The sequence below is a fragment of the Pagrus pagrus genome (genome assembly GCF_965226575.1).
Source record: "Pagrus pagrus genome assembly, chromosome: 17".
Lineage (NCBI taxonomy): Eukaryota > Metazoa > Chordata > Actinopteri > Spariformes > Sparidae > Pagrus > Pagrus pagrus.
This window is the reverse complement of record NC_140201.1, coordinates 23162691-23174370: the sequence shown is the minus strand read 5'-3', so window position 1 is coordinate 23174370 and position 11680 is coordinate 23162691. Positions and strand designations below refer to the sequence as shown.

Genomic DNA, 11680 nt, shown 5'->3' with positions numbered 1-11680 from the left:
TAGTTTTTGGACAACAGTGGAGCTCTATAGTAGAGGAGGAGGAATGAGATACATCAGGCTTTGGCTTGCCAGTAAGATCAATCATAGTAGGTTTTTGGTCTTTCATAGGATTTGTTGTCAATAAGAAATCTCACTTAGCCTGCCCTTTAAAAGACATTAACAGAGTGTCACTCAGTGGCAGTGGAAGCAAGCTGGAAACAAAATATCGACATACAAGAAAATTAGCCGTCGCAAACGTACCTCAGTTACCACCATACCAGTGCTTTGTTTGTTGGCCAGGAGTTTGTTGCTGATGCCACAGCTCAGTTCTTTGGTAGCTTTGGGCTAACAGTACCTGCTAAAGGAGTGTGTTAGCTGCTACATATATCATATACTAGCAAAATAGCCATCATAAAAGTACCTCAGTCCAAAAAAGTAGTTCTCAAAGGAAGGACGCTCTGCTGGACTTCACCTTGGAATTGGGAGGGACCAAGGTTTCATAAATAGTTTAACTAAAAGCCATTTATTTACAAAAGAAAAATAACATTCTAGACTATTATAACTTACATTTAGTTTGGAGGGAGTACATGATGTCTAATATTAGTGTAAGACAGTGTCATCATCCAGAATGAGCAATATCATCTCCTCAAAGTCCTATATGTAGCAAGATGATGTAGAGTCAGAGAGAGACAGTCAGCAGATGGTGTCTCATCTCCGGAAGAATCTACCCTTTGGCCTCCAAACCGTTCTTCTCTTTCTGACCAATCAGGTTCCTCAGGTCCCCGTTGGGTGCGCTGGGCCCCCTCCCGCTCCGGCATCTGGTCCAGCATTTGAAATAATGAAGGTAATAATAATGAGCTTAAGTCTCCTCCCTCCAGGAAGGCGAGAGGTCAAACTACCTATGGAGAGTTCACACCTAACACATTCCACCAGCAGCTCAAGGATTCATCATCTGACAGGCGGCACTCTGCACACTTCAGTTTACAACAAACACTGTCCTGAAGCTCATTCCAGTGCAACTTTGGGCTTATTGTTGTATTGGTCATCATTCTGAGATGTGGGAACACAGCTACAGTACATCACTACAACAAAGCCAACGGTTCATCTAGACCACTTTTTCTGGAGGGAAAGTATTTTTTATGTCAGTTAGTCATTGCATAGGAACCATGTCTACCAAAGTGCAGGCCAAAATAAATGAATGAATAAATAAAGAATTGTCTCCTGAAATGGCATTATCTATTTTGGGGTAGATCTCCAAAGAAGGCTAAAAAATGTGGTGTGCATGTTGAAGCAAACTATTGCCTGTTTACACATCCACATGCAGTGCAACAACAATTTATTTATAAAAGTGTTTCTGGCCACCAGATTTTTTGCTCTGTTTTTGTCTCCAACATCTCCTGAGCAAAATATCTGGTTGTTTAGTTGCTTCACTAAATTTGAAAGCTAATTGCCAACTGATTACCTATTGTCCGGTGCTAGGCAGGTAACTCACAGTAAGTTTATTAGGACTTTTTTTTTTTTTTTTTGCCCTCTGCAGCTAGAAACAAGGTTGATGTGTGGGACAAAAAAAACAAAACAGTAAAAAAATACTATGACTTTGTTAATAATTAGCTGCAGCCCAGTCGCAGGAAGAAAATGTTGGAATTGTACATTTCTAGCAAACCACCTGTTAAATTTGTACATTTCATACGCATCATATCAGCATTTCTACAATATGGATCATATTTTGTTCAGATCAGCCAGTGACCACTGTTTGGGAGCGCTTTAACTATAATTTTAGTTAACGGTCGGAACATTTTGCTGCCCCTGGGGCAACAAAGCGGAATATATTTAACAAGAAACTGGGACATATTGTAGGCATCATTGTGGCAACAAAACCAGATAATTAACGAGACATCTGGACATTTTGCAGTTGTCTTTGGGGAAACAAAACTGGATACTTTTAACGGGACATTTAGACATTTTATGGACACCTTTTTGCAGACATGTTTCAGTAAAAAAACAACAACAAAAAAACAACAACAAACAAACAGGACAGGTATTTTAGTCAATTATTTTAAGCCAAAACATGAACTTTTCCGAACCCTAACCAACTGTTTTTTGGGCCTATACCTAACCAGACTTTAACCACAGAGTTGTCACAACATGAAATTGAAAAGTATAGAAATGTAAAATAATATAGCTTTTACATATCCATGTGAAATGTACAAATTTAGCATTGGAAATTTAACATATCCAAGGTTTGCAGAAATGTACAGTGCCGACAGTCACTCTGGTGATTGGGTTGTTCTCTGTGGGTTCGTTGACTAAGAGAAAGAAGAACATCCACAGCCAGCCATAAATTATTATTGTCTTTGTACGTGAACCACTGCGGGTCTACTGGAGGGGGGGTTTGATCCCAAGGGTCTTCACATGACTCCATTTTCCAGCTGGCCATCGTATATGCCCGGCTCTCTGCTCAATTCCAACCCAAGTCATTGATGCATGAAGTAGATGATGAAGTAGATGATGAAGTAGCGCAGGAGTTGAGAGTATCTCCTCCTTTCTTTAAAACGGGTCAAGGCCATTTATAATCAACCAGCTACACGGGCCTTATTCTTTTTCTCTGAGACGACCGGAGCAGAGACTCTTTAATGAATCATAGTGGATCATTTATCTTCATCCTGTGTTCTTCCCTTTGCGACAGTGTAAAGCAGAGAAGTCTTACCTTTCCTTTACATTTCAGCACACGATGTGAGCCTCAGCTTGAGGGGCTCGTTCAGAGTTTGAGAGAATTGGGCAAGATGGGACACAAGGAAATATGCCTCTCTAATTGAAAATTCCCCAACCTCATCCTCCTATAAACAACCACAGCAACAACAAAACAAAACTTCTGACAAGCCACATGGATCGAGGGACTGATTCGTGGCCAGCTGGAGAACAGCAGAGCCAACAACAAGACTTCAGGACACTCTGGGCTCTGAGGCCCAGAGGAGGGGAAGTCGTGGGGGTGTAGGCGGGGGACTATAAACCCTGGCAGAGCTGTGCTGTTGCTCCGTTTACAGTTGTAGTCAATTCAAGATCAATGGAGACATGGTCATGCAGACTTCAGAGGAAAGCTGCATTGTTGCGGTGGAGTGCCTACATGAGCCTGTCTTTCATACGAGGCAGGACTTTGTTGAGAGCATTTGTTTCTCATTTTCCGCGAGTCTGGGGATCCATTGCGGTTATGCTCCGAGAGGTTTTTGTTTAAATTTCAAGAGCATAAAGAATCCCATTATGACATGTGAACACATACATGTTGTACAAACTCTGTGGTGTGTATTCCCAAGTGGAACTGATAGATTATGCAATTAAAATCAAGTCCATTTGTGTTGTGGGTTTTATTAACGTCAAATTGAAATTTAAATTCGCCTCGCTTTTTTGTCAAAGCAAGTTTCAACTTTAATGATACTGCAGCTTTAATGCAGATGTCTCTCTTCTTCAAAAGAGGATAAAACTGTTTTGGGACATTTGTGGAAACATCCCTCTTGGTGGGTATTTCCCATGGCAGAGCTGCACTGTCATGGGTAGACTGCCATAGTCATTTTAGGGCTGGTGTTGTGAGCAGATGTGCAGTCAGCTTCTTCAGTGTGATACAGACTTCAAATCGTTTCGTTCGGTTCAATTCATGGATTCATAGTCACTAAGTTGGCGACCGCGTCACTATTGCAGTTCACTACATACAGGAATTAGTGTTCATATCTGTGTTCATAACACCGTGATGTTTGCCGCTAATTCTGACTGTCTTCAGTGCAATACTTAGCTCAATTAGTTCTGGCTGCGGATGTCCAATAGGCATGGAAGAGGAGGATATCACGCTGAGGCACAGGATTACCAAGGAAGGTGAGGTTATTCAAACATTAGACATTAGAATAACTGTTCTGGTGGGATGAGCTGACAGCAGCACATCAGCACTCTGGATTGAGCTGTAAAAGAAGATGGTGGTGTTAAATTGTGCACATGCGTAGTAGAAGGATAACCTGTGGAATGAAAAAACGTGTTTTGGGGCAAGGTCAACGAAATTTAAGTGTTTTTTTTTTCATTTTTTTCATCACATTTGACCTGTGATACGATACATGCAGTTTTTATGTCCGGGTGACCGTTGAAAGTCAAGTCCTGGCTCTCTCCCCATTCATTTAGACAGGCGCCTGGTCTTGTTAGCCTGAAATTACTGCCCGGGGATGTTGCCAAGATGGCTGCCGAGTGGCAGGACATGCCTCAAAGGACTTTTTTTAAAGTCACCAATGAGGAGAGCATAACAGTTGAGTTGTTATTGGACCACATCATAGTAACGAAGAACCAAACTCTGATACTAATGTTTTTCCTCCATTTTTAACAAGCCGTCAGTTTGTAGCTTATTCCTCTTTCTACCTGAAGCCAGCAACCTGAGCTAACTAGCTTCCACTCAGAAAGTGGAAGCCAGCTAGCTGACCTTGCTAACATCGGCTCTGATTTTCACCAGACATTATGTGTTATTTCAACACCTGCTGACTCATCGCATCTCCTGCACACTCAGTGTTGTGTTAGCTGCTTGCTAGCATTAGCTGTCTCTTTTTCATGGCCCCAGACAGTTGTGGTGAAGGAAACTGGCCAGACTGTCTAAACTAATAGCAATGAGTAGTCCTCCAGTAACCCCATCACTCACTGTATGTTGCCCAGTGATTTGAATCACAACATTTAGTAACTTGTGGTGTGACCCAATGACGTACTGAGCGCTGCAATCACAGGTGGGACTAACCAGCGACCTGACCCACAACACTGGGCCTGCAGCTGGTTGGATGTCTGTGGATCTGTTTGAAGTGAAGTTGAGTTATGAGTTTTTTTTAGCGCTCACAGATATTGTACTTTATTTCCTTGCACTTTACTTTTTGGTAATGAGAATTTTGAACAAGTAAGCACAAAATGATTTTGATTTAAGACTTTTACTGATAGTGATGTAACTATGAATCTGAATAAAGTTTTAATAAGTACTGTAATTCATGTATGAGTGTGTGCACGTACTGTGTGCAATATGTGTGCTTAAGTGCTTGTCAGCTCCGGCCTTTATGGAAATGATAAATGGGGGGCCAGTTGGCTTTAATGGTGAGCGGGGCCAAACGCTAGCAGTCACATTGATCAAGCGAACAGCAGAACAATGGCTTCTTCCCCACTGGAACCACTCCTGCGGTTTGAGTGCCACCTTCACTGATCAGACTGTTTGGACATGATGTATAGGCAGCATGCAGGAAACTGTGCGAATGAATTCATTGATCTCAAATAAGTTCATTGTCAAAGAAGGAAACGGAAGATAAGGGAGACTGGACTGTGTTTCACTGTCCTGTGCATGCTTCGGTTTTAAGAGAGGGCAACCAAACGTAAAGCAGAATGTATCGGATGACTGTGTAGTACTCGGCGATGGCAAATGTAAATGATGACATGTGTCCATAGCTGAGAGAGAGACAGCTGTGTTTGTCATACTATGCCAGTGGAGGGGGGTAGATGCCACTTTGTCTCTGTCGTCATGCCGCTGACTGTTGTGGTCTCTTTTTAACATGTTCAATTCCTCACAGATGTGGTGTTCACTTTTAAGGCATATTCCCTATCATGGCCATTAAACCCATGTAATGGCGCCAAGATGTTCCCGGAGACAGGAGGCGTATAAAATAGAAGGCCTGCTGTGCTCCAGAGGAACTCTCTCAAAAGTGAAAAGAAATACTTCAAGTATGTATTTTGCCTTTTCAAATAGCCAAAACCACATGCTGTACATACTGCAACATGAAGTTGTTAAAGTTTTATAAACTGCTTCCTCAGTGGACTAACAAATGGCTCGTGGGAATACAAGACATGGCAAGCAAAGTCGAGATAAAAATGTGATATTTGAATCAAAGATACAGCGTACAGACTGAGAGAACTCTGTAATTGGAGCAATTTTTCTGTTTTTTTAACAAGCTTCTCCTTTGCACTGGGAGTAATGGAGAACGTCTGGCTGTATTTGTGGGGTTTCCTCTCTTTTCATTGCATTCCTGCTGAGGCAATCTCGCACAGCCTATGGCAAACACACCATATATTTTTCAAACAGGCAGACTCATAAAAAGACAAAAAAAAAAAGGGCCACGGCTCCTAATCCACACTTTAATGAGCGAAAACGGAAGTAATGACATGCAGCGGATAATCTTTCTTCTCTCCGTTACGCTAACTGACACCAATAACCCGTGGCCGGCGTGGTGCCCCGGTTGTGACACATTGTGTAATAGCAGATGAAAACTTCTCCTGGGATTTTCTTTCACAGGCAATTATTGAGAATGATGACACTTTAACAATGGCCGGATCAGAGAGCTCGACTTTGTCATCATGAGTGAATCCTATTACGCGGCGGCATAATGGGCGTCTGTGAAGACAGAAAGAGAATGAGTATCACAAGGCATCTCTCCGCGCTGGAAAACAAAGCTTATTTCAGACGTCTCGCCGTCCGAGCCAGCCTTTGTGTCAGCGTACGAGCCTCAATTGTTTTCCCCTCAGCGAGTAAATGCCCCGCTTAATGTGGTTCTGCCGCTCGGTGAAATGATACCTAGAGTCTCCCCGACGTTATGAGTGCATTCGTTTTTCTGCTCTTTCGTAACACACAAGATTACATTTGCGCTAAATGAGCATACAGACATCAGGACTTCTTTAAAGCTTTATTTTGTCATAACACATGCAGTAAAACGGCTCTCGTTATAAACATGTCTGGATCGCTATCAGAGGAGTTCAGAGAACATCTTGATAGGAGTGAAGATGCTACTTTGGCTTCGAACAATGGGAGGCTGTTTCTGTTAACTCCAGGCCTCCGCTCCCTCATTCCAAATACGCAGATAGCTAGCAATTTGGGCAATAAACACTTTAAGGAATGGCAGCTTGCCACCTCCAACCCTCCCACCACCCCCCTCTGTCTGTGTTCGTCTCACTTCGTGGCATCAAAAGGCCGCGGGGAATTGCTCTTGTCATGAAGCCACGGGATGCATGCAGGTTATGTTTTAATTCAATTTAAACATGCTTGTGAAATGTGAGGCTGGGGATTTGACTGAGGAAAGAATGTATTTGAGATACACCTCTGGATTTCAGTGTTATTTTGACATACTACAAGGAGCGTTTACCTGTTAATGAAACACTCTTATTTAAATTTTGATCCCTGTATATGACCTCCATGACCAAACAAACCATCAGCGAGAAGATTGGCTATTTCTGAATAGTTATTATAGTTATCACCAGGTCAGATTCTGAGTCCTGAGGATGAAGACGAGTCTTACAGCCTGAGGAGAGAAGCTGCTCTGTAGTCTGGTGGTACGGTACGCCAAAATCAACTCAACACAAAGTTCCTCGTGGGACCTTTTAGGAATTGCTCTTGGAAAACGACTTCCACTAAAAAAGACAATTGTCTTTGCACAACTCCAATTGTAAAGGGATAAAAGGTGCAATAAGGATAAGATCATATTCCTTCTTTTTTCATAAGACGTAACTCTGAACTGGTCAGAGCGAACTGCTGAATGAAACAATGTAGCTGGTGTTTTAGAATCATCTGTATCTTATCATTGGAAAAAAATCCCCTAAACAGAAAAACGTGGAGCGCCAGACTTTTCCTTCAAAGAGCCTCCAGAGCGGCTGTTGTCTTTAAGGAGGGAGGGAGATTGCTTTCAGCGGCCTCAGCCCCGCGACTGGTTCTCATCATTTTGACAATAAAACTCAAGGAGTTGAAACAAAGCAACATTTCAGGAAGAAAAAAAAAAGAGGGGGCTTTGAGATTTCCGCTGGTCTGCTCTGAATTGTCCCCCCCTCCTTCCAATCCGACAGCCAAAGAGGAGCAGAGTGGTGAATTTAGGAGGGCTTTAAAAAAGCTTTGGGGGCTTAATTCCTCTGCGGCACCCCGGGGGCTGACTGACGGAGGGACCAAAGGGCTTGAAATGGTTCAAAGATGAATGAGTGATTGTGCTTTCAATTCCCAGAGGTTTGTTTTTGTAGTGTCGGGACTTTATTGCAGCATTTTGTTGCTTCTTCGCGGGCTAAATGTTGAGAAGATCTGAAGCGGGACAATGAATGTGCCGTGTAGGATGAAGAGTTCGTCTCAGATCGCTAATGATTACGAAACAATACCTAACTGACTTTAGGCACTTCCTGTGAGCAGGCAAGGATATGAGAAGAGTCGATCAGTGAACTGTACAACATTCATGTCCGCTTGACTCCAGAGAACACAAATCTGAGATGTCCTGTCTGAAAAGAGCATGAATAGTTGTGTAATGAAGTAAGATGGGCAGTGCATGCTTTTATCAACAAGGCAGAAAGATTATTAACTCTATCGTATGTATATATTTACAGACAAATCTGTACAATTTTTACATTTTTCTACTGATAAATGCATTAGAAAAGAGTCAGTTTCATTAGAAAACACCCCAGAGGTGATTGTCCGCTCACACCTCACCGCTCGATGAGACCTGTGATAACCTGGGGCCGGAGTCGATCTCGAAGCGGTAGTGGTAGCCCTCCCACACCTCCCTGCAGGCGTCACGCAGGTCGTAGATCCGCTTCTTGATGCCCTTGCGGTTGAGATAAAGTACGAAAAGGAAGATGAGGCCTACGAAGCCCAGGACTATACCCAGGAAGACGTAAGAGGTCTGCAAAGCGAGGTCAGCCCCTGCGTTCCTCTGGTGGCACCCCAGAGTCAACGTGCCCGCGGCGAGCATGGACGTGTTTCTCATGCTGACTGGGTAGGCGCACATGAGGTCCTCAGCGTCTCTGATGCGTCCCTGTGATCTGTTGAGCCACAGAGCGAAAGGTTCGATTCCACACTTGCATGTGAACGGGTTCTCCCCAAGAAGAAGCGTAGCGTCAGGCAGCGAGTCCAGCTCCTGCAGGCCCTCCTCTGACACCGTCTTGAGGGCGTTGAGGGTCAGGTCGAGCTCCTCCAGGCGCTCCAAGCCTGAGAAGGTGGAGTTGTGGATGGACACCAGGGAGTTGTTTGAAAGCTGGAGCCGCTGCAGGCCGGTCAGGTGGGAGAAGATGCGTGAGGGTAAATAGATGAGGCTGTTGTGGGAGAGGTCCAGTCCCCTCAGGGTCCCCAGGGAGCTCCAGCGGAGGGAGGTGGCCAAGTCCATCACCGCGGAGTGGTTGTAGAGGGCTCGGCTCAGGTTGAGCTCCCGCAGGGACTGGTTCTGCACGGTGAAGGCCTCCGGGTGGATGACTGCCAGCTGGTTGTTGCTCAGGTCCAGAGAGCGAAGGTTGCGGAGCCCGGTGAAGGAGTGAGATTCCACCTCGGAGATTCTGTATTTGAGGAGATCCATTCAGATCATTTTCACTTTCAAGTCACAAACAAGAGCAGACAAAAGTGAGAAAGGAACTGATTCCACTGATCCAAACTAAAATCAAACTGTATGTCATTTGAATTAACCTTGATGGCTGCAACGACCCAGTTTCACATGACCAAAATCCTGAAATCTGCTTAGCTGCTATTTTTCAGAGACAATGAGGACCAACTGAAGACAAAACAGTACTTTGCTTTTGCGGCAAACTGTTCTTCAGACTCTCTGAAAAGGAATCATTACTTTGCATCACAATTACAATAATACCAGAACGTCCCAGGAGAGTCTTACCTGTTATTGCTCAGAGACAGGTTGGTCACATTCTCCAGCCCTCTGAAAGACTCCGGACCGATTCGACTGATCTGGTTCCCAGTTATAAACAGATTCCTGGTGTATCCGGGGATCCCGGTCGGGACACTCCGCAGGTCTCTGGAGACGCACTTCACGGTGTGAGCCGCCTCCGAGCACTCGCAGCGCGGAGGACACGACGCGTAAACGGAGCCGATCAGCGCGCACAAAACAATGCGCTGCGCCAAATCCAGCATGTTGGCAAGGAAAAAGTGTGCGCTCGAAAAAAAGAAACAGAGAAAAGGGGGAATAAACGATACGATCAAGCTCCTTCAAGACATCATTATCATCTGCCGTCCCGGCTGAGAATGCGCTTCAACTTTGCATCTGAGCGGAAAGTGTGGCCGGGAGGCAGGCTCTGATTTCCATGAGAACAGGACTGGGGGTCGTGCTGATCAGAGGGGGTGTTTGATCCTCGGCCGTGGCGAAGCGGGGCGTCGCTTCTCCTGCAACAATGAAGTTAAAAAAAGGACCATCGCCTTGTGTGATGATCTGCGGGGAGGGGCTTCTCTCCTGCCCGCTCCCTGTCCGGATCGGCGAGATCTTCCTCTCCGCTACAGGCAGGAGAGAGGGATGAGGAGGAGAAAGTGCTCGAGCTCTCAGCCCCTCTTCCTCTTCTTCATCTTCACCGTTTCTCACGTCGCAGCCAAATATAATCACATGGCATCAATGATATTGGCCAATATTGCGGTCCCTTACACCTGAGCCCAGCTGTGGATATGGAAATGTGGAGTTTTTATTATTGTACTGCAGAAAAATGTGTTTTCAATAATACAATTCCCATCAGGCAGAGTTTAATATTAATATTCTGTATCTTGTTTCGCTCCATGTTATGTATTACAGAGGAGGCTTCACGACAAATGCTGTTAACTGGAATAAGTTCAGTGTGAACTAGTTGGTGAGTTTTCCGTCCCTGGTCATTCCCACCTACCCAGGTGGTATGGTAAACGTGGGGGAGGGGTGTTTAGGGGCCAGACTGCCAAGCCTTTGATGATGTCCCTTTTCTTGATGCTCTGTGGGATAATGGCCACTGAGTGGGACTTTTAGCCACTTGATAGTAGAGTATCAAAGCTTCCCTTCCTTAATGTTTATTCTGACGGATGATCATGATCATTACAGGAATCACTTCTGAGTGTATTTATAGAAAGTTCAGCAGGAGGAGGAGGAGGAGGTGGTGGTGGTGGTGGTGGTGGTGGAGGGGACTTTGCCTTTCATGGCTCAGAGCGCCTTGAAATCCTAACATCATCCCTCCCACTGACAGCTTTGATGAAACACAGTCGTCATAATTCAACGATGGAAATCCGAGAAAGAAAGAAAAAAATTACTCAGAGAAATTTCTACAATAATAGACATCTTTATTTGTATTATAGCTGTAAGTCATAAACACATTCAGAGTTCACACAGTCGCTTGCAGCAGTCTTTAGATTCCCCCCGTGGGCTATATGATCTGCAGCATGAAAGATATTTTGGGGATTAGAGAAACAAAAGAGGGGTTTTTGAAATCGCAGACTGCTATAAGTATATATGGATAGTGGCACTAATAATAGCATCCCAACTGTCTTTTGTCAGCAGCCTGAATCGCGAGGACCACAGGTCTCCACATTCCTGGACCTGGCTCCTGGATACAACAAGGCACCGCAGCAGGCAGCATCTTAAACCATTCAAATGATCTCCGCTCAATATTGCATTCCTGCACATGCACGTCAATGAGGTTTGGTGTACCAGTTATCTTCACAATTTCTACCTCTCCTCCTAAAACATACACATATATATTTATATGTCAGAAGCAGTAATAGTCACACTGTTGTCAGTTGTATACGCTGATCTCAAAGGGCCATTCATTCATTACCTTCCATAGCTCGAAATGTAATGAATGAGCTGTTTCACTGAAGAAAAACAAAGTCACATTCAAGGATACAATTTGTCCCTCATTTTCTGTTATTTAGCGCAATTACAGAGAGCCAAAGGGTTTTCACTTTTTGCCCGTTTCCACAGCAACATCCACTAAGTTTGGACAGAGATGT

At 44.3% G+C, this 11680-nt stretch overlaps 1 protein-coding gene across 1 annotated transcript; it reads right to left on the bottom strand.

Annotated features, from left to right (window-relative positions):
* Window positions 1–6643: 6643 nt before the first annotated feature.
* On the bottom strand, window positions 6644–10247 carry tpbg1b (trophoblast glycoprotein 1b). The gene is made up of 2 exons (XM_084378681.1): window positions 9600–10247; window positions 6644–9270 (listed from the first exon to the last, which is right to left on the bottom strand). The coding sequence occupies exons 1-2, from the start codon at window positions 9851–9853 to the stop codon at window positions 8421–8423; spliced, it is 1104 nt and encodes a 367-aa protein (XP_084234807.1). The 5' UTR covers window positions 9854–10247; the 3' UTR covers window positions 6644–8420.
* Window positions 10248–11680: the final 1433 nt, after the last annotated feature.

Coding starts and splice junctions, on each gene's coding strand:
- tpbg1b (XM_084378681.1), bottom strand. CDS start 9,853: ATGCTGGATTTGGCGCAGCGCATTGTTTTGTGCGCGCTGATCGGCTCC. Junction 9,271..9,599: donor CTGTCTCTGAGCAATAACAG/GTAAGACTCTCC, acceptor CCTCAAATACAG/AATCTCCGAGGTGGAATCTC.